Source organism: Geotrypetes seraphini, chromosome 4 (genome assembly GCF_902459505.1).
Source record: "Geotrypetes seraphini chromosome 4, aGeoSer1.1, whole genome shotgun sequence".
In the NCBI taxonomy this organism is placed as follows: domain Eukaryota; kingdom Metazoa; phylum Chordata; class Amphibia; order Gymnophiona; family Dermophiidae; genus Geotrypetes; species Geotrypetes seraphini.
Window position 1 is genome coordinate 319,682,620 of NC_047087.1, and position 23,657 is coordinate 319,706,276.

The following is a 23,657-nucleotide window of genomic DNA, read 5'->3' on the forward strand; positions in this document are numbered from 1 at the left end:
GACGGCGAACAATTCCGCCATTCTGGCCTTACGGCGACGGAGGGCCCTGTTTTGGAAGGTAGCACAGCGATCACACGAGTCTGTCGGATGTTCGGGCCCAAGACAGACAATGCACCACCGGTGAGGGTCAGTGATGGAAAGCAACCTCTCACACCGGCTGCACTTTTTGAATCCCGTAACAGGACGGGACATCCACGAGGAAAAAGAAGAAGGCCGGGAACGTACCGACGTCCCGCGGCCACGGCTTCCGGGAGCCCCCGGAGCCCGATGAAAACGAAAGACTTTTTTTTTTTTTTTTTTTTTTGAAAAGAACCGAAAAGAAAAACAGCACCGCGAACTAATTCGATGGGGAAACCAAACTAAACGCGGCAGCTAGAAGGCAAAAACACTGGAGCTCAGATCCACAGGGCTTTCTTGCTCCGCGGAAAAAATTGAACTGAGGACCACGAGGTGGGATGCGCCCTCTAGTGGGCGAGAAGGCATGCACATGCGTGGTGCAGTGTGCAAACTTGAAACTTCAATCAAGTTTGCTTGAAAAGCTGTCCGCGCCGGGGCTCCGTAGATGACGTCACCCACATGTGAGAATATCATGCCTGCTTGTCCTGGGATAAATCCCCTCTACTATCAAGAAAACTGAACAAGCCAAGTTATTATAGAAAGCTACATAGAAATATCATGCTAACAGAATACTGCAGTCCCCAGTTATGTCTCTAGCAGGATATATAATTCAAATCTGATATATTCTAATGACAAAATAGAAATAAAATTATTTTTTCCTACCTTTTGTTGTCTCTGGTTTCATCTTATTTTCACTCTTTTCCTTCCAGCATCTGCCCGTTCCATCCAATGTCTGCCCTCTCCCCCTTCCATATGTATCTGACTTCTTTCTATGCCCCTCTTCCTTGTCCATCCTCCTCTCTCCTTTTTACATAATTCATTCCAGCTTCACTGCCTTCTTCATTTTTATCTCTCCTACACCAGATCTAGCATCTTTATCCCTCTCTCATTTCTCTGCTGACCCCCTTTCCAGCATCAATGTCTCTCTACTTTCTCATTCCTCTCTCTCCCCTTTCTCTCATCTGATCTCTCCATTCCACCCCGACCCCCCTTCCCCTCCTGTAATCTCACTGCCAGCTGTTTCCTTCCTTTTTTCTTTCTCCCTACCCTCCTTCCTTTTTTTCCTTCTCCCTTCCCTCCTCCCTCTATCCAACATTAACTCTCTTCCCATCCCTTTCCCTCCTCCCCTCCCAGGAGCATATCTCCTTCTTCTCCCTTCCCTCCTCCCTCTATCCAACAGTAACTCTCTTCCCATCCCTTTTCCACCTCCCCTCCCAGCAGCATCTCTCCTTCTTCTCCCTTCCCTCCTCCCTCTATCCAACATTAACTCTCTTCCCATATCTTTCCCTCCTCCCCTTCCAGCAGCATCTCTCCTTCTCCTCCCTCTATCCAACATTAACTCTCTTCCCATATCTTTCCCTCCTTCCCTCCCAGCAGCATCTCTCCTTCTAACTCCCTTCAAGTCTAGTAACAGCTCTCCCTTTATCCAGCACCTTCCCAGCCTCCTACAGTGGCTTCCTCCCCTTCCAGCAGCTCTCGGTACTTGCCTGCAGGAAGTTGTCGGTAAATCACTGCCCTGGCAAATTGGAGAGCTGGTGGGAAGGGAAACAGCCACTGTGAAGGCCCCCCAGGATCTTGTTCGCACACGCTGACCATCTCCCTCCACCTGCACCTGAATCTGCAGCTCTCTCCAGTCTAATCGCAACTTCCCCGGGGCCCTCTTCAGCAACTCGGCAGGGGTGGCGATCAAGACACGCTGCCGACGTCGGGACCTTCACTCTCCGAGTCCCGCCTATTTTGTTTCAACTTCCTGTTTCCGAACAGGCGAGACACAGAGAGTGAAGGCCCCGACGTTGGCAGCCTATCTTGATCGCCTGAGGCTGGGAGGAACATTAATCGGGAGGAACCGCAGTCGGCAGGAAATTTAACTGCCGACTTGATCTCGCCGGCCCTGTGCGGACCGGCAGAAATTTTCTGCGGACCGGCGGTTGAAGAACTGTGGTTTAGATGAGCTGGAGTGAGCTTTGATGGAGACTCCAGTAGATGCACAGTACTGGGCAGAGCTCTGAGTTTCAGTCCCAGAAATCTCTACAACAAATGGACAATTTAAATTAAAGCATTAAATTATAGAGAGTGTATGTTTGGGCAGACTGGATGGACCATTCAGGTCTTTGGCTACCGTCATTTACTATTTTACTTTGACAGCCTCACCGGCCAAACATCCAAGCCGAGTACCTCCACCACCCTAGGACATGCCAAGTCGACGCCTGAAGGAGGAACACAGTCTGCCTCCACGGAGCCATGCAGCATGTGCTCATCCTACTAGCGGATGAACCTGAGGTGAACAAGCTCCCAAGGGTATGGTCCCTGAGCCCTGATCTGATATGCAGGCTATCCTGAGGGTGTACTGACAGGTAGTGAACCCCCTGGAAGCAGACTTTTCCAAAGGTCTGTTATCTCCCGCAGTCAGAGCTGTCTCCGCAGGGAACCTCTGCAGCACAAGGGTGACAACCATGAATGAAAAGACTGAAAGTACATGAAACAAAACAGAAGCAGAAAAGACAAGCTCGTACAGCATGGCTTGTAGGAAGGAAAGCTGACCTAGGAGGGGCCAGTGCAGAGGTAAGAGGGGAGGAGCTGAAGCTTCTGGAATTTGAGGATTCTTGCAAAGTACTGGCAGGTATGCAGCATTAATTCAATCGTCCTCCATGCGTGGGGGAGGGAGGAAAGCTTGGAGTTGGGTAGTATCCAGAATCGCCCCGATGAAGGGAAGAGTCTGGGAAGGCTGTAGATGGGATTTTGGGAAGTTTATCTCGAATCCCAGATGTTGTAATAACCAAATAGTCTTCTGGGTCGCGAGGGCGACTCCCTTAGACGTGGAATCCTTAATGAGCCAGTTGTCCAGGTAAGGAAACACCTGGAGGCCGTGGTTCCTGAGTGCTGTGGCTACCACCACCAGGCACTTGGTGAAGACTCTGGGGGATGAGGCCAGGCCGAAGGGAAGCACTCGGTATTGAAGATAAAGATGTCCCACCCGGAATCTGAGGAATTGGCGGGAGGACGGATGAATGAGGATGTGAGTGTAGGCCTCCTTCAGATCCAGAGAGCATAACCAATCGTTCTGCTCGATGAGGGGATATAGTGATGCCAGGGTCAACATGCAAAACTTTTCTTTGACCAGAAACTTATTGAGCACCCTGAGGTCCAAAATGGGTCGCAGATCGCCCATCTTCTTCGGAACAAGGAAGTACCGGGAGTAAAACCCCTTGTTCTGTTGGTCCCGAGGGACCGGTTCGACAGCCCCGAGCTGCAGCAAGGCCTGGGCTTTCTGAAGAAGAAGGACGGTCTGTGTCAAGTTGGAAGGATACTCTCTTGGAGGATGTTCCGGAGGAACTTGGTGGAACTGAAGGGAGTATCCCTCCTTGACGATGAAGAGGACCCAGAGGTCGGTGGTGATAGTCGTCCATCGATGGAAAAAATGGAGACAACCTCCGATTGGTGGAGTTACTGAAAAAGGCAGAACGACAGAGGTTATGCCCTCTTTGAGACGGTCAAAAGGGCTGAGGAGCCTTAGGGACAGCAGATGGTTGAGGCTTTTGCTGATGTTTCTGCGGGTGCCGTCTCTTCACAGGCTGTCGGATGGGGGGAGCCTGTTTCGGGGGGTAACGCCGCTGGTATATCAACGGTGGGCGTGATTGACGAGGGGGAGCAGGCTTGGGCTTTGGACGAAGGATGGACTGGAAGGATTTCTCATGGTCAGAGAGCTTCTTATTCGCCACCTCGATGGACTCATCAAAGAGGTCGTTGCCAGCGCACGGGACATTAGCGAGCCTGTCCTGGAGATTGGGGTCCATGTCGATGGTTCTCAGCCACGCCAGCCGGCGCATAGCCACCGAACATGCTGTGGCCCGAGCCGCGAGCTCAAAGGCATCGTAGGAGGACTGCATAAGCTGCACCCTGAGCTGGGATAACGAGGCCAGCGTCTCCTGGTACTCGAACTGTGCTCTAGGGTCCACATAGGGCATAAACTTCTGGAGTACGGACAAAAGGAACTCCAAATATGTTGTGAAGTGGAAGTTGTAATTCAGAACTCTCGAGGCCATCATGGAGTTCTGGTAAACCCTCCTGCCGAACCGGTCCAAGTCTTTCCCTCTCTACCAGGAGGGACGGAGGCGTAGACCTGGGAGGGATGGGACCGCTTCAATGAGGACTCCACTAAAAGGAATTGGTGGGAGAGCTGAGAGCCGTCAAACCTCTTACGATGGACAGTGCGGTACCTGGTGTCCAATTTACCCGGCACCGTGCAAAGGTCTGGTCCAGTAGCGTGTGTAAGGGAAGCTTGAGGGACTCCGCAGGTGGTTGAGGGAGGCGCATAGTTTCCAGGTATTCTTACGAGAACTTGGATTATCAGCCATCTGTCGAAGGAACAAGGAGAAGGACAGCTGATCGGCCGTTGCAGGGCCTCGAGACGGGCTCGATGAGGTCGAGGCCTCCGGATCCAATGGGGACAGGGATCGAGATGGTGAGAGAGATCCCATCGTGTCTTCCAGCTCTGGCATTGGTGGAGGAGTAGTAGTCGGTGGCGAATACTCCAGGTACGCTTGCTTCCGATGAGGCGAGGCCTGCCTGGACGAGTGCCTCAAGGAGTGCCTCGACTGGCGAGGCGAGTAAGTCTTCGCTGAGGCCCCCAGGTAGTGGATGGAGCTGGAAGCGGTCGATCGAAGCAGGGGTGGTTGCCGTAAAGGCTCGAACCCCGTCGGGGTGATCGGTTCCAATGGAGGCACTTGCAAAGACTCTGCTCCTTGCATCGAGTGAATCGGCTCCAACGGAGGCACTCACAAAGACTCTGCTCCTTGCATCGAGTGCATCGGTTCCAGTGGAGGCATGGGCAAAGACTCTGCTCCTTGCGATGCATGCATTGTTGCCAGACCAGACACTCGCAGAGACTCTGCTCCCTGCTGATAGTGTGTTCCCCGCTGAGGCACTGAAGGGGGCTCAACCTCGCGGGAGGCCTCCACGTGCCCAAGCTGGATTTGGGAAAGAAGCTGAGGCCCCATCGTGGTAAAGAGCTTGATGAATTGCTTCTGTAGCATGGTCTGGAACGAGGCAGCGTTACACCGGCATTTAAATCTTTTTGCCGCTTTTCTATCTTTAAAAGATAAGTGCCATCTTTGGCTTATACTGTTAGGCTGACTATCATATCAGCTTTTTGATTGTTATTTGCCTCTATAGTTTTGGTTAGCTATTCTAGCAGCCTTCCATTTGATAAACTATATTTTTTGCCATCTGCAAAAGTTCAATTTATATTTGTTACTTTTGATTCAATATAAGATTTGTGGCAGTTTAAATAACTACCTAATTCTCAGTTAGTGAGTGTTTTGAAGTGTTTATCAATACACTTTAATTGAGCTTATTGCACTGTTTATCAGTATGGTTATGTTAGCTTTTTGCACTAGTCACTTTTTCAACTGTAGAGTTTATAATTAGGAAAGTATCTAGCCAGCATTAGCCTTTTTTGCAGTTTGTAGCACAAAGCATTAGCCACCTTAATTAGGTTCTTTATAGCATTAGTCACTTTAATAGGCCAGTCGTAGCACCAGCCACTTTAAAGTTTATATATTCAACCAATGCATCAGTCACTTTAACCTGTGGATCGCGCTTGTCACTTTATTTATATTTTTTATTCAAGTACTTTTTTTTTTTTTTTTTAATAAATATTTTTTATTCTTTTTTTAAATTCTTACATCAAGTGAAATACATGTAATACATTCAATTATGAAAAAACACTTGAAATTATTATTAAATGTTCTTACAATGTGAATTAAATAAACCCTTTATCAGAATTTTATATCATATTAATATTACAATAGTTTTCCCTCCCTACCCCTTCTATATGTTCTATACATGTGTTATTATATCTGATCAGTAGAATAATTTGTCAATGGTCCCCATATTTTATTAAATTTTTTAATATAACCTTGTTGTAATGCCAATACTTTTTCCATTTTATATATATGACAAATTGAATTCCACCAAAAAGTGTAATTCAATTTAGTGTAATCCTTCCAGTTCTGAGTAATTTGCTGTATGGCGACCCCTGTTAAAATTATTAAAAGTTTATTATTATTAGCTGAAATCGGACTTTGTGTTCTCATTGCTGTTCCAAATAATATTGTATCATATGATAGTCCAACATGATTTTCTAATAAATTATTAATTTGGGGCCAAATTAATTTCCAAAAGGAATTAATGCAGGGACAAAAGAATAGTAAATGGTCCAATGTCCCCACTTCTATCCTACAATGCCAGCATCTATTAGATCTATTACTATCTAATTTTTGTAATCTCGTAGGGGTCCATAAAACTCTATGTAATAAAAACAACCATGTTTGACTCATAGATGCTGATCTTGTAGTATGTATTCTCCAGGACCAAAATTTTTGCCATTGAGATGGAAAAATTATCTGTCCTATCTCAATACTCCAAATATCCCTAAGTCCTGATCTCTTTTTTTTGTTTAAAAATTCGTTTATTTTCTTATACCATTTTGCGGCTTGGTGTCCTAGAAAATCCGCTTGAAAACAAAGGATTGGTAAACTATATTGAGTGTTAAGATTCTTCCATTCAGGGAACCCTTCCTGAATGGCCTGCTTCAATTGCATCCATTTAAAATATTGTGTTTTTTCTAATCCAAATTTTTGTTGCAATTGTGAAAAACTAAGCAGTGATCCATTTACTATTACATCTTTTAAAGTACGTATACCTGCTTTTATCCATTGTTTCCATACTATTTTAAATCCACCAATTTTGATCCTGGAGTTTACCCAAATAGATTGATTTAAAGATTTAGCCAATGGATCTGTTGATAAATTGCTTATAAATCTTAATGTTTTCCATGTATCTATTAGAATTCTATGATCTTTATATCTCCTAGGTATTGTTATACTAATGAAATGTTCTGGATGTAAAGGGAACATGAGGCGCCATTCTAAATATAACCAATCGGGTACATTTTCCATGAGATCTGGGAGGATCCAATACATTCCCTGTCTTAAAATATAGGCTTGATGGTACCTATAGAAATTTGGAAAATTTACCCCTCCTTCCTTAATTGTTTTTTTGTAATGATGCTAAAGCGATTCTTGGTCTTTTCCCAAACCAAACAAATTTTGTTAGTATACTGTTTAATTTTTTATAAAATGACCCCTGAAAAAATATTGGAATCATACTCATTTGATAACAAACCACAGGTAAAATCATCATTTTAATTGTTTGGATTCTTCCCCACCAAGAAAGATGTAAAGGATTCCATTGCTCGCACATTTCTGTTATTTTCTTTAATAAAAGTTTTTCATTCTCTTTAACTGTGTCATCAATTGTATTTTTTATAAGAATACCTAAATATTTTAGTCCTTCCTCTTTCCATTTAAATGAATATGATTCAAGTACTTTTTTATTAAATAAGATGTAGAGAGTTTTAGTTTCAATTATCACGTTGACCTAATTAGTCAAACCACTATACAATATGAGTGAAGGTTTTTATGATCTATGAAAGATATCCACGCCACTATTCCATATTGGATGATATTATTATGATCCTAGGAGTGGCAACTCTGAGATCTTTTCCTTCACTTAATTAATAAATTTTATATTAATGATTTGACTAATATCAACTCTATAATTGCTCTCTGGATTAACTTTTTTGTGGATCTTATGATTACTAATTAATCTTTACTCTTTTTGAATTACCCAATGAAAACACACCCGAACCACTAGCCTGCAACACCTCGCCGCCTGGACCGACACAGCCGTCACATTAAAACTCTGTGTAAGGAGTGACTCCAACTGATGCTCCTCCAGGTCCTTCAAGGCGACATCGCCCTCAACAGGCAAGGTATGCCGCCTAGAAATGGCCGAGACTACCGTGTCCACAACGGGTGACTTCAAAGTGTCCCTATCCCCTGCAGGAATGGGAATACAGGTGGGCTATGGAGCGCGCAAAACAAAAAGGGGCTACCAGCATCTGCCACTGTGCGAACATAATATCCCGAATATCCTGATGCATAGGAAAAGAGCGGTAATCAGAGCGGATAAGCGGTGTCCTCAAAGTGCAAAATTGAGTAGACCTGAAAAATTAATCCATGAAGCTCATCCCGATGAAAAATGCGCACTACAGATGCATCTTTGCCAACCGGGGGTTGCTCAAAATCCCTCGCTGGCGGAATCCAACCCCCCAAGAGGATCCTGGAATTCTCCCCATGGGTCCAGGTCCTCATCAAGTGCATCTTGCTCCTTTGGGGGAAAAAAAACCTCATCCCAATAGACCCTCGGGCATCTGGATGAGAGAGGAGTAGAGGGGGCAAAACAGCTGCTGTGTAGGGCCGTGCAGGGGAAGATGTTGAGAGAAAAGAAACCCTGAGACCCACGGAGTGGACATGGAACCTCCTGCCACCAGCACATAAGATTTTCAAAGTGCTAACATAAAGTCAGGGATCCTGCTAAACCTTGCCCCTGTATATCCAGAACAGGGGGAAAGTCACTTGAGGTACCTGAGAGGAAGGAGGAGGTTCCTGCCGAAAATGGACCACAAACGGCCAAAATCTGAGTTCCTGCTGCCTACCACGCCTGAAAAGCCTGGGACTTTCCCGATGCTGATGCCGAGGAACCAACCGACGCGAAAAGGGAATCCCCAGCTGGACCGGTGACGGCTGGGGAACCCTCCTCGTGGGTGGCTAGGGAAGCCTGGGCTTCCATGTGATCCGAAGCCAACTCACAAGGCACCATCAGTAGGGCGCCTTGGCCACCGGCATCTGCTGCCGACGAGGCTGCTTCACTGCTCCGGCCTGCACACGCTTGCAAAGGCCAGCCATGAGCACCTCGCTTATGGATCACAATGAGCACTTTTCCCCTCTAAAAGTGCTCAATGTGCCGGAAAATGCCCTAGCTGAAAGAAAAAAGTGCCGGTTAGATGAGAAAAACACAGAAAAAGGCAGTTATAAAGGGAAATGAGCCCTTTAGACCGGCACAACTCAGGATTTTTTTTTTTTTAACTTACAGAACAGACTCCACGGCTCTCAAGCTGGAAGGACGACCAACCAGGGGGCCATGCTGCCTGCTGAGGCCCCTAGAAAAATATAAGGAGGTGGAAGAAGGTGGGGGGAGGGACCCAGCATAAGACCCGCTGGGTTTAACACCCCTGAGGTCGATTGGATCTCCAAACAGGACCCGCTCAAACTCTCTCTGGCACAAAAGGAGAACCAGGAGTCCAGAAAAAAAATTCCAACAGGGCTAAGAGGGGAGCTGAAATTAGCCTACCACCAGCTACCGGAGACTGAGGAAGACTGGATTAGTACAGGGGATGCCTTACTTATATACAAGTTTGAGCTCAGTCTCCACCTGCTGGTAGCAGTGAGGTATATAACCCATCCATAAGGAACTATACCAGTTTATCAAGCAATACAGAAAAGTGGTTTTTAATGCTCCCAGGAGAAAGTGACCGACTTAGTTGTGTTAGGTGCACAGAACTTCCACCAATGCTGAAAAAATGAACCCATGACCATTTTTTCAGCAGTGGTGGAAGTTGCTGTGTTTCATCAGTTGATTGTATGACCGACACAGTCTTGTTGGCGAAACACAGCCATTTCGAGACTATCTCCTGGGATCATTAAAAGCCATATTTCTTCATATGGTCTGCTTCTAATCTTCTGTACCTACAGTAAAACATGTTTTCATAAGGCACTGAATTTCTAGTCCAAGGAAAAGGATCAAAGGTAATTCCTGGAGAAAGCTCCTCATGGTTGGGAGAATCTAGGTTCAAGAAAACTGGCTTATCATCATAATTTTTAAAACCAGGCTTGTCAGGTTCAGCCCTCACAGACTGCAAGCAGATACAATTGCCTTATCCCCAGAGGGCTGACATCTAGGTTTGTATCTGAAATGCCAAGGGAATGATGGTCCCACAACCCTGCAGGTGAATTAGCAAGAACATTATCTATTGTCTCCTTATGCTCTGAACCTAAATAGATAAAACAACTGGTATGGATGTCTAAGTAAACAATTCTTTCCTCATAAACTTGACAGCGCCAGAAACCTAAGTTTGTCTGCACCAAGGTACGCAGTTCACACAATGTAAAAAAAAGTAAAGGCAATGAAAAATAATATAGGAAAACCATAACTCTTGAACAGAATTAATTTTGCCTCAATTCAACACAGCAGAAAAAACTAAACTGAAGAACTGAAGAGACTCTACACAACTCTAAAGTTCTGAAAAAGCTACTTGTAAATCCACTTGTAAATCTGATGCACTTGTAAATCTGATGCAATTCTATTTGCCAATGGAGAATTACTGATAACCCAGTGTTTTTATACTACAAGATATTTTATAGTTGGCCAAGATTCCTCCATTCCTCCTGCAAAAATGTCCTTGAGACCTCTCGTCAACTAATTTTGAAGAGTTCCATGACAGTGAAAAGATGGCAACTATTGATATGCATGCACCAAATTTACAATGATAGTTTTAGGGTCAATTACTCATAGGCATAAAACCAATATCCTGAAGCTCCTGCTTAGTGAAGCAGTCTTACCTGACAAAGGAATAGCCCTTTTCTGGAAAAACTCGTATTTCCATGATCTGCCCAAACAGAGAAAACGTTTGTCGCATAAGTTGATCTGAAAGATAATGTAACTTTATTAGAAATGGAAGATTAAGTTTTTACCTTCGATAATCTTCTTTCTGTTAGTCCCTGTAGGATTCCATACACTAGGTGTTCAATCCCAACCCGCACATGCCCCTCTCCCTTAGTTAGAGAGCTAGAGGCATATCGAGTTGATTTCCAAAGCCAAGCAACATACCTGAACAAATCCATGACAAGGGGGGTAAGTGGGACGATCCCCCAGCTAAATAAACAGTTCTTGAGCTGGTCTGTTCTGCAAAACATGAACAAGCAATAAACAGGCACAAAGGCAACTCAAAAAAAACATTGAGGAACAATGTAGAACTAACCTGCTGTGTGCAACAAGCATGCCCAAGAAAGAGCCTTCGGCATTGCGCATACTCACAGAAAACTTCCCACAGGATCTGACAACTAGCTGGAAAATCTTAAAACTTGTAAGGAGAATAACAGAGGCAGAAAGAAGGAGGCTATTCTAAACCACTGAGTGTATACAGAGATGGTGGGTCATATGGAATCCTACAGGGACTAACAGAAAGAAGATTATCGAAGGTAAACACCTAATCTTCTATTTTGTTATGTCCGTTCTGGATTCCATACGCTAGGTGATGTAACAAAGCAATGGTAGCAGCTAGGGAGGGACAGAACAGCCTACCCTCAACACCGAGGTCCCAAAAGTGGCCTCAGAATGAGCCGCCACATCTACTCGGTAAAGCCAGGTAAAAAAATATGAAGAGAGGACCAAGTAGCTGATCTACAACATTTAATCTGGATGAATTGCGCGAGACTCCGCCCATAACAGAGCAACACTTCTAGTCGAATGGGCTTACGGAGAAACTGGCAGCTACTTGCCCCGGCCGATGTAAATTATGGAAATGGCCATTCAAATCCATCAAGCGATCGAAGACTTGGATGCCGTCTGTCCACAGCGAGGCACAACAGACATGACAAAAGGTGATCAGACAGCTGGAAATCATTAGTCCTCTCCAAATAGTGGAGCAAGTCTCTCCTGACATCCAACTTGTGCAAGATCTGATCTTTCTGCTCCGAACCTGTGGAATGAAACATAGGCAAACGAACTTCCTGGTTGATAAGGAAGGCTGATACCACCTTCGGTAGAAAGGAAGGAACAGTACGGAGGACAACTCCTGCGTCCGTAATATGGAGAAAGGGTTCCCAGCACAAAAGAGCCTGAAGCTCCAAAATAAGCCGTGCCAAGACAATGGCAACTAGAAAGACAATCTTGATCATTAGATCCAGAAGAAACATCCTTAAGTGGTTTGAATGAGGCTTCTCCAAGGCCCTGCAGAATGATGTTAAGATTCCATGAAGAGAAAAGATGATGCAAAGGATGCCACAAACGAAGCACTCCTCTCATAAACTTAGTCACATCTGGATGAGCAGTAAGTGAAGTAGCGCCTCTGTGTGCTCTAAAGCACAAAAGCATGCAACCTGAACTTTAAGGGAAGCCACTGCTAATCCCTTTTCTAGACCCGCTTAATGAATCTAATCTAATCTTTGGTTTATATAACGGGTCATCTCCCTGTGGAGCTCGACTCGGTTCACATATAATTAAGACTAGAGTGCATAGCAGAAAACATAGGAGAAGGAAAAACTAATTAAAAACTAAAGTACATAAGAAAAGCAGAAGAAAAATAACTATAATATTATCATTTTGTTGAGGCTGTAGTTAAACCATTTAAAAATTGCAAGAACAACAAAGTTTTCAGGAATTTACGAAATAATTGCAGCTGGCCTAAAAGCCTAATGGAGTCGGGAAGTTCATTCCAGATCTCTACAAACTTGAAAACAAAAGATCGACTGAGCTTCCCAGCAAATTTAATTCCCTTAAAGGAAGGGAAGGCTAGCTTATATCTTTGTGTGTTTCTCAAATGGCAAAGTCTAAGGGTATTCCAACATAAGGGGACAAAATGATCAAATATTCCATAGAGAATCTTGACGATTATGCATGCGCATTTAAACTGGATCCTAAAGCTGGGAGCCAGTGAAGCTTGATCAACAAAGGGGAAACATGATCACACTTTTGTTTCCCAAAAATGAGCTTAGCTACAGTATTCTGTATTAACTGAAATCATTTTAGACTGCTCTGTTTAATGCCCAGACAAACTGAGTTACAATAATCTGGCTGAGAAAGCACAGTGGATTGTACCAATACTGAGAAATGTTCTTGATCAGGGATCTCAAAGTCCCTCCTTGAAGGCCACAATCCAGTCGGGTTTTCAGGATTTCCCCAATGAATATGCATTGAAAGCAGTGCATGGAAATAGATCTCATGCGCAGGACTCGCTTGACCATATTTGTTCGATACTGGCGTTTGTTTGATATCTCTTATGCAGTTTGTCTTATACCTTAACCACCATGGACCCCTGAGGAAGGCGTGTTATCCGAAACATGGACCGTGTCGGGTCCCTTGGTTGGCTATAAGGTTGTATATGTTACTGCATTTTTATTAATAAACAACGCCTGCATCTTGTACATTATCTGCAGTTTGTTTGTTGTTTTCTGCTTGCTGTTTGTTCTACTGCAGACAACGTTGGATTTCTCCCTTTTTTTGTGCGTATTCATTGGGGAAATCCTGAAAACCCGACTTTGGGTTTTAAAAAGGGACTGGACGAGTTCCTGAAGGAAAAGGGGATCCAGGGATACAATTAGAGGGTTACTACAGTACAAAATGCTTTAGAGTAATAGATCACTATAGGTCATTGACCTGGGGGGCCGCTGCAGGAGCGGACTGCTGGGCATGATGGACCTATGGTCTGACTCGGCAGAGGCAATGCTTATGTGCTTAATTGTGGCCCTCAAGGAGGGACTTTGAGACCCCTGTTCTTGACGGAATAGTGATCTGACCTTCCTCAACATGCGCAGACTAAAAAAAAAACAACACACTTTTTTGTCAAGGAATTTATCTGCTCATGAAATATAAGTGATGAGTCCAAGATGACACCCAGGACTCTAGATGAAAAATCTATATGTAATACGATACTTGTTTTTAATGTAACAGAGGAAGGGAGGTTTTCTAATTTTGGCCAAATCCAAAGCAATTTGGTTTTGGCAACGTTCAGTTTCATTTGAATACACAAAGCCCACAGCTGAAGTTTAGAAATGCAGCAGTCTATACTAGGGACCAGGTTGTTAAGATCAGGATCAACTTCTAATAAAATGAAAACATCGTCTGCATAGGTATATATAGGACGACTGAAATGGGAGTCCTCTCAGGCTCCATCTGGTCCTTAGCAAACCAGTTGGAAAGCCTTTCAGGTTTTGGTATAAGAAGCCATAGTAGAGGGTTTCTTTGATTCCAAGAGGGTTGAGATAACTACATCCGAATAACTGCGCTTTATAAAGACCATGGGTTCTCCATAGGTACTGGCCTCTGACTGAGAAGGTAGCGATTAATAGGGAACTGGAGTTTCTCGTCCCACTGAAGACAGATGAGATCTGCATACCATGGGCGACTAGGCCAGTCCATAGCTACTAGAATCACAAGGCTGGGATGCATTTCTATCCGGCGGTTGACCCTTCCGACCAGATGCCATGGAGGGAACACATACAGGAGTTTGTGAGCCGGCCAGGGCTGAACTAAGGCGTCCAGCCCTAGGCTTCTGCACTGTGTTCATCAACTGAAAACGCGCCTGGCCTTTGAGTTCTCTGCTGAAGCCATCAAGTCCATCTGGGGCTGACCCCAGCGCTGTATGATCAGATGGAATGCCTTATGTGAGAGGGATCATTCTACCAGGTTCAGGACCTGTAAGCTGAGAAAGTCTGCCTGAACATTGTCGACTCCGTCCACATGGGCTGCCGAGAGAGATAGAAGATGTGCTTCCGCCCAGCAAAATAGCATGCAAGCCTCCTGGTCCAAGGAAGCTTCTTGTGCCCCCTTGACAATTTATGTACACCACTGCCAAGGTATTGTCGAAGAATATTCCAGAGACTGGAAGGGCGTCAGGGTGGCTCTTCCTGAAGTTGACAATCCAAACCAATGCCTGTAGCAGAGACACCACCATCTCCACTGCTCTTTCGCACTCCTGACAAGACGGAGCCTGGATTAACCAATTGTCCAAGCAAAGATGGACCTGGACTCCCTGCCGTCAGAGAAAAGCCGCCTCAACTATCATTACCTTAGTGAAAGTATGGGGTGCCTTCACGAGGCCAAAGGGCAGAGCTGCAAACTGGAAATGCTGTTGCAGAACATAAAAACACAGAAACCTGTGATGCTCCGGGTAGATTGGAATATCGAGGTATGCTTCTGTGAGATCCAAGGACGCCAGAAACTCTACTGGAGAAACAACATCTATGATTGTGTGTGCTCATAGTAACATAGTAACATAGTAGATGACGGCAGATAAAGACCCGAATGGGCCATCCAGTCTGCCCAACCTGATTCAATTTTTTTATTTTTTCTTCTTAGCTATTTCTGGGCTTTACCCTGTTCTGTGCTTGGGTTCCAACTGCCGAAATCTCTGTTAAGACTTACTCCAGCCCATCTACACCCTCCCAGCCATTGAAGCCCTCCACAGCCCATCCTCCACCAAACGGCCATATACAGACATAGACCGTGCAAGTCTGCCAGGTACTGGCCTTAGTTCAATATTTAATATTATTTTCTGATTCTAAATCCTCTGTGTTCATCCCACGCTTCTTTGAACTCAGTCACGGTTTTACTCTCCACCACCTCTCTCGGGAGCGCATTCCAGACATCCACTACCCTCTCCGTAAAGTAGAATTTCCTAACATTGCCCCTGAATCTACCACCCCTCAACCTCAAATTATGTCCTCTGGTTTTATCATTTTACTTTCTCTGGAAAAGATTTTGTTCTACGTTAATACCCTTCAAGTATTTGAACGTCTGAATCATATCTCCCCTGTCTCTCCTTTCCTCTAGGGTATACATATTCAGGGCTTCCAGTCTCTCCTCATACGTCTTCTGGCGCAAGCCTCCTATCATTTTTGTCGCCCTCCTCTGGACCGCCTCAAGTCTTCTTACGTCCTTCGCCAGATACGGTCTCCAAAACTGAACACAATACTCCAAGTGGGGCCTTACCAATGACTTGAATAGGGGCATCAACACCTTCTTCCTTCTACTGACTACGCCTCTCTTTATACAGCCCAGCATCCTTCTGACAGCAGCCACTGCCTTGTCACACTGTTTTTTCACCTTTAGATCTTCGGACACTATCACCCCAAGGTCCCTCTCCCCGTCCGTGCATATCAGCTTCTCTCCTCCCAGCATATACGGTTCCTTCCTATTATTAATCCCCAAATGCATTACTCTGCATTTCTTTGCATTGAATTTTAGCTGCCAGGCATTAGACCATTCCTCTAACTTTTGCAGATCCTTTTTCATATTTTCCACTTCCTCTACGGTGTCTACTCTGTTACAAATCTTGGCATCATCTGCAAAAAGGCACACTTTTCCTTCTAACCCTTCAGGATTGGCCCCAGCACCGAACCCTGAGGGACTCCACTACTCACCTTTCCTTCCTTCGAGCGACTTCCATTAACCACCACCCTCTGGCGTCTGTCCGACAGCCAGTTTCTGACCCAGTTCACCACTTTGGGTCCTAACTTCAGCCCTTCAAGTTTGTTCAACAGCCTCCTATGAGGAACTATATGAAAGGTTTTGCTGAAATCCAAGTAAATTACATCTAGCGTATGTCCTCGATCCAGCTCTCTGGTCACCCAATCAAAAAATTCAATCAGCTTCGTTTGGCACGATTTACCTTTTGTAAAGCCATGTTGCCTCGGATCCTGTAACCCATTAGATTCAAGGAAGTACACTATCCTTTCTTTCAGCCACACTTCCATTATTTTTCCAACAACTGAAGAGAGGCTCACCGGCCTGTAGTTTCCTGCTTCATCCCTGTGACTACTTTTATGAATAGGGACCACATCCGCTCTCCTCCAATCCCCAGAAATCACTCCCGTCTCCAGAGATTTGTTGAACAAGTCTTTAATAGGACTCGCCAGAACCTCTCTGAGCTCCCTTAGTATCCTGGGATGGATCCCGTCTGGTCCCATCGCTTTGTCCACCTTCAGTTTTTCAAGTTGCTCATAAACACCCTCCTCCGTGAACGGCGCAGAATCTACTCCATTTTCTCGTGTAACTTTGCAAGACAATTTCGGTCCTTCTCCAAGATTTTCTTCTGTGAACACAGAACAGAAGTATTTGTTTAGCACATTTGCTTTCTCCTCATCACTCTCCACATATTGGTTCCCAGCATCTTTTAGCCTAGCAATTCCATTTTTCATCTTCTTCCTTTCACTAATATATCTGAAAAAATTTTTGTCTCCCTGTTTTACATTTTTAGCCATTTGTTCTTCAGCCTGTGCTTTCGCCAAACATATCTCTCTCTTGGCTTCTTTCAGTTTCACCCTGTAGTCCTTTCTGCTCTCCTCTTCTTGGGTTTTTTTATATTTCACGAACACCAACTCTTTCGCCTTTATTTTCTCAGTCACTAGGTTGGAGAACCATATCGGCTTCCTTTTTCTCTTGCTTTTATTGATTTTCTTCACATAAAGGTCCGTAGCCATTTTTATCGCTCCTTTCAGGTTAGACCACTGTCTGTCTACTTCTCTTATGTCCTCCCATCCTAACAGCTCTTTCTTCAGGTACTCTCCCATTGCATTAAAGTCCGTACGTTTGAAATCTAGGACTTTAAGTATCGTGCGGCCGCTCTCCACTTTAGCCGTTATATCAAACCAAACCGTTTGATGATCGCCACTTCCCAGGTGAACACCCGCTCAACCATTAGAGATACTCTCTCCATTTGTGAGGACCAGATCCAATATCGCTTTTTCTCTTGTGGGTTCCATCACCATTTGTCTGAGCAGAGCCTCTTGAAAGGCATCCACAATCTCCCTACTTCTTTCCGATTCCGCAAACGGTACATTCCAGTCCGCATCCGGCAGGTTGAAATCTTCCAACAGCAGAACCTCCTCTTTCCTTCCAAACTTTTGGATCCTTATCAATTTGCTGTGATTGAGTCAGAGGTCTGTAGACTACACCCACATAGATAGTAGTTCCATCTTCTCTTTTCAGAGCAATCCATATCGCTTCTTCCTCTCCCCAGGTTCCATGCATTTCGGTTGCTTGGATATTGATCTTTACATAGAGAGCTACTCCTCCACCTTTTTGACCATGCTCTTTCCATGACTGTGTGTGCTGTTTCCAATGAGGAATCCGCAAGAAGCAGTTGACCGACTTTAGATCCAGAACGGGCCTCCGATTCTCCGAGCCTTTCTTTGGCACGATGAAGTATAAGAAGTATCTGCTTAAGTCAGGGGTTATCTGGAAATGGTTCTATCGCACTGATGTCTAAGAAACATTGCAGAGTAGCGCATACTCTGGACCCTTTTTCCAGTCGACCTGCTAGAGAGTCCAGAAAAAATCAAGAGGCAGGCAAAAGCAGTCTACTTTGTCCCCTCCCGAATGATATCCAGCACCCACTGATCTGAGGAAACTCCTGATAAAGGAGGACAAAGCAATCGCCGACAAACTGAACACATTTTTTGCATCTGTATTTACCGAAGAGGATATACACAGCATACCAGAACCCATAAGGCTATATGCTGGAAATGAAGACAGGAAACTGACAAGGTTGATGGTCAGTCTAGACGAGGTATGCAGGCAGATTGATAGGCTTAAGAGCAATAAATGCACGGGACCGGATGGCATCCATCCGAAGGTCATCAAGGAACTGAAAGGGACCATAGCTGAACTGCTTCAACTATTAGCCAATCTGTCGATCAAATCGGGAAAGATTCCGGCAGACTGGAAGGTGGCGAATGTTACGCCGATCTTCAAAAAAGATTCGAAGGGAGATCCGGAAAACTACAGACCAGTGAGTCTGACCTCGGTACCGGGAAAGATGGTAGAGGCGCTGATAAAGGACCGCATCATTGATCACCTTGACGGACATGGTCTGAGGACCATCCAGCACGGTTTCAGCAAAGGCAGATCTTGTTTGACGAACTTGCTGCACTTCTTCGAGGGAGTAAACAGGCAGATAGACACGGGCGACATGGTCAACACTGTATATCTGGATTTTCAGAAGGCGTTCGATAAGGTTCTGCATGAACGACTACTTCGGAAAATTGTGAGCCATGAAATCGAGGGTGAAATACTCGTGGATTAAAAACTGGCTGGAGGATAGGAAATAGAGAGTGGGGGTAAATAGACAATACTCGGCTGGAAGAGAGTCACCAGTGGGGTGAAGCAGGGCTCGGTGCTTGGACCCGTGCTCTTCAATATCTTTATAAATGATCTGGACATTGGTACGACGAGTGAGGTGATTAAATTTGCGGACGATACGAAGTTATTCAGAGTAGTGAAGACACAGGGGGATTGCGAAGATCTGCAATGTGACATAATCAAGCTTGAGAAATGGGCATCGACATGGCAAATGAGGTTTACCGTGGATAAGTGTAAAGTGATGCATGTCGGTAACAAAAATCTCATGCACGAATACAGGATGTCCGGGGCGGTGCTTGGTGAGACCTCCCAAGAAAGAGACTTGGGAGTTCTGATCGACAAGTTGATGAAGCCGTCTGTGCAATGTGCAGCGAGGCGAAAAGGGCAAACAGAATGTTAAGAATGATTAAGAAGGGGATCGCGAACAGATCGGAGAAGGTTATCATGCTTCTGTACTGGGCCATGGTGCGCCCTCACCTGGAGTACTGCATCCAGCACTGGTCGCCATACATGAAGAAGGACACGGTACTACTCAAAAGGGTCCAGAGAAGAGCGACTAAAATGGTTACGGAGGAGTTGCTGTACAGTGAGATTGGAGAAACTGGGCCTCTTCTTCCTTGAAAATAGGAGACTGAGGGGGGATATGATCGAAACATTCAAAATACTTAAGGGAATAGACTTAGCAGATAAAGACAGATTGTTCATCCTCTCCAAGATAGGGAGAACGAGAGGGCACTCTAAAGTTGAAAGGGGATAGATTCCATACAAATGTAAGGAAGTTCTTCTTCACCCAGAGAGTAGTAGAAAACTGGAATGCTCTTCCAGAGTCTGTTATAGGGGAAAACACCTTCCAGGGATTCAAGACAATGTTGGACAAGTTCCTGCTAAACTGGAACATAAGCAGGTGAGGCTTGACTCATTTAGAGCACTGGTCTTTGACCTAGAGGCCACCGCGTGAGCGGCCTGCTGGGCACAAAGGACCACCGATCTGTTCTTATATAATCCAATTTGAGCTATTTCAGAACATCAGCAATAAAAAGGTGGACAGAACTGTTCTTAAAGAGTCTGCGGATAGAAGGGTCATCACACAAATCCAGACTTTCGGAGCAGCCAAGGTGACTAGTTCTGGCAAGGGTATCAGCCATATCCAATATAAAAGGAGTGTCACGAGAATAAAGAGGTATAATATATCTGAATGGCAACTACTGCAATCGAGGTCTACCACAGCCGGATGAGAAGGCTCCCGAACAGGAATCTCTGCCACTTGCTGAGAAAGACCCGATGCACCCGCCGGCTGCATCAAATGAGTGGGGTCTGAAGAATACGCTTTCCAGAGGAGCCGAATAAAGTCCGGTGAAAAGTCACACACCGCAACCATGGCAGGGCTCTGTTGAAGCAAACACACCATGTCAAAAAGAGTCCTGACTCGGAATGCAGGCGTTTTGCACCAGATTCCAAAATGGCCCCGGGCGATATTTTTTCCTGGACCCAGGCCTGATCCCCAGCCCTAGAGTACCAGAAGGAGGCAAAGTCCGAAGCTCCCTTCCCCTCCCCCAGTGTGCTACAGCATGCGGTACAGTCACTGATACAGAGCAAATCCGACACAATCAATGCACACATTCGACAGATTAGGGGCTGGGGAGTCCATCCCAAACGATTTCTTTCATCAAATAGAGAGGTTTTGAGGCAGAAATAAAAGTTAGAAAAAAAGATTGTTTTAAAATCCAAGAAGGCTACCGCCAGCGAATTTGCACCAAAAACAAACAAAAATCCGAAAATAAAAAAATTGCGATTTGACATCTGGGTAGGTGGGGGACCTGAACCCTACCCTCAGAAATTGTGAAAAATATTTTAAAACCGTTTAAAAAAAACCATTTTCAAAGTTCCCATAAGAAATAATGGAGGATTACTCACAGTCACTGAAGTGCCTTGCCTGTCAGCATTTTCACACAGCGGCTGAATGGAAAAAAGGATTTTCTGCCTCAGAATAGCTCAAAATGGACCAGACTTGAGGATCTTCGGACTGCCAGTTGGCCAGACACAGACTGTGACCTCCACCCCCACAGATCCTCGCCATGCGATTTGGGGCAGGAAATGCAGCCTATACCCTGAAGCCCGGGGGTTTTTATCACTTCTCACGCATACAGCCTGCGCTTAAAACCCGTGACAAGGTCAGTGGGCAAGAAAACTCCCAAGGGAATGGACCCCGTCTAAAAAGGGTGGCACACACAGTAGGTTGGCTCCACAGATCCATCAAAGTTTCTCTGTGAAGCAGCAGTCCGGCTCCACAAGACTGCGTCCTTTCCTCTGACAGGGAACCACTGGAAAGGAGTCTCAATGCACTGAAGCCACCAAAAATAATGAACTTTAAGCAAAAAATCAAGAAAATAAATCAGATCAATTCAAAAGAGTTCTGCATGGATTGCTTTCAGAAACTGAAACTGGATATGATTCTAGCTTTCAGTCTAAGAGGGAGGAGCATGTGCTCAGAAAAGTGTTGGATTTCTGCAACTCACAGACTGCAGGTTGGGATTCAACACCTAAGTTTCCAAGTTTATTTTACATCTGATATACTGTCTATCAAAAATTAGCTAAACAGTTTACAATAAGTAATGTATAAAAGCGTATATTAAAAATAAAATAATCATAAACTATGACAATTAAAATTCACTACAAGGAAGGGTATAGAACTAACCAGACAGGAAGGAAAGGACATACATTGAGATAAAAATAAATGTAAAAGGTGGATGGGGTGGTACAAGAGGGAGGGGATCACTTCTAAGGAAGCATTTTGTTGAGCTGTGCTACAGGAAGTCCTTGAATGGAGAGAAGGGGAGCTCAGGTATTGAAGGCGTCTTTAAAGAGGAAAGTTTTGATTTTGGATCAGAATTTTTCTTGGGAATCCGGAAGGGACATAACAGAAAGTACAGATACTTACCATTAACGGGTGTTATCCAGGGACAGCAGGTTATTTTAAGACTTTCAGGAAGTTTGCGATAGTCTGCATCGCGCATGTGAGAGTGCCTTCCTGCCCGACGTAGGCGCACAGTCCCTCAGTTCAGTAAGCCAGCTAAGAACCCAACCTAAGGAGGGTTGTGAGAATCTGCCTGCTGTCCCTGGATAACACCCGTTACGGTAAGTAACTGTGCTTTAACCCAGGACAAGCAGGCAGCATGATCTCACATGTGGGTGACCTCCAAGCTAACCAGAATGGGATGGTGGGAAAGTTGGCCTTTAGGAAAATAAATGTTGCAATACTGACTGGCCGAAGTGCCCATCTGGTCTGGAGAAAGACTCCAGACAGTAATGTGAGGTGAATGCATGAACCGAGGACCAGGTGGCAACTTTACAGATTTCCTCAATAGGTGTAGATCTAAGGAAAGCTACTAAAGCTGCCATAGCTCTAATGATATACAGGAAGCCAACTAGTTGGAAATCGTTCTCTTGGAAATAGGATGCCCCAACTTGTTAGGATCATAGGAGACGAAACGTTGTGGGGAAGATCTGTGCAACTTTGTTCTGTCGAGTTAGTAGGCCAAAGCTCGCTTATAATCCAGGGTATGAAGATCCGCTTCACTGGAGTGAGAGTGAGGCTTGGGAAAAAATACTGGAAGCACAATCGATTGATTCAGATGGAATTCCATGACAACTTTTGGTAGAAACTTTGGATGGGTGCGCAGAACCACTTTGTCATGGTGGAACACTGCGAAATGTGGATCTGCCACCAATGCTTGAAGTTCACTGACTCTCCTTGCAGAAGTGAGTGAAATGAGAAAAACAACTTTCCAGGTCAGTTACTTGAGATGAGCCATCAACATTGGTTCAAATGGAAGCTTGATCAATCTGGAAAGAACAACATTAAGGTCCCAGAGTACTGGAGGAGGTTTGAAAGGTGGTTTCACATTGTAAAGTTCTTTCATGAACCTGGAGACCAGAGGATGAGCAGTAAGAGGTTTACCTTCCACTGGTTGGTGAAAAGAAGTAATGCTGAGATGGTCTCTGATAGATGTAGACTTGAGGCAAACAACAAGGAAATCCAACGGTGTTTGCAATTCAAGAACAGCAAGCAAAATACAAAAGAGAAAACTGCAGACAGTATGTACAAAATGCAGACTGTGTTTATTAAACCAAATATAAAATCGGTAACTATTGTCACCCTTTGTTTTACAAATCCTGGGACCCGACATGGTCCATGTTTCAGAGAACACGCCTTCTTCAGGGGTCCATGAGTTGTAAGGGTTAAAACAAACCGCAATATAAATTGGTAATAAGCAAAGCGCCTGTGTTAAAGCAATCAATGAGATCAAACTGTACACCGCAAAAGCGAGATGCTGGAGCAAAAACTCTGCAGATGTAGACTTGAGGCCAGAATCAGATAAGTGAAGAAGATAATCCAGCACCAGTGAAACTGAAATGGATTGTGGGTCATAGTGATGGAGAAGACACCAGGAAGAGAAACAGGTCCACTTCTGCTGATAACATTGATGAGTGGCTGGTTTCCTCAGAGACTTCCAAAATAAGTCTCACTGGCTGAGAAAGACGAAGATCAGCAGTACTCAGCAAAAGAGATATCAAGCTGTCAGGTGTATATACTTGTTGCAGGCAGAATACTGCTTCGCTAGATGTTTTAGGTGGCAGGAAAAATAAAAGTTATAGATGACCATCCTGTTGGCCAACATAGAATTCTGATAAAGCCTTCTCCTGAAATTGTCCATGGT

At 44.8% G+C, this 23,657-nt stretch overlaps 1 protein-coding gene across 7 annotated transcripts in view; it reads right to left on the minus strand.

The window, feature by feature from the left end:
* The window catches only part of TIAL1 (TIA1 cytotoxic granule associated RNA binding protein like 1), a 539,174-nt gene that overhangs the window by 144,079 nt on the left and 371,438 nt on the right, over nt 1-23,657 (minus strand). For all 7 annotated transcript variants that reach the window (XR_004539125.1, XR_004539126.1, XM_033940857.1 and 4 more), the window contains exon 9: nt 10,641-10,725. Coding sequence is in view for 5 of the 7 variants with exons in the window: in XM_033940857.1 (XP_033796748.1) it covers nt 10,641-10,725 (85 nt within the window). In the remaining 2 variants the exon portion in view is untranslated. The remainder of the gene's footprint in view (nt 1-10,640; nt 10,726-23,657) is intronic.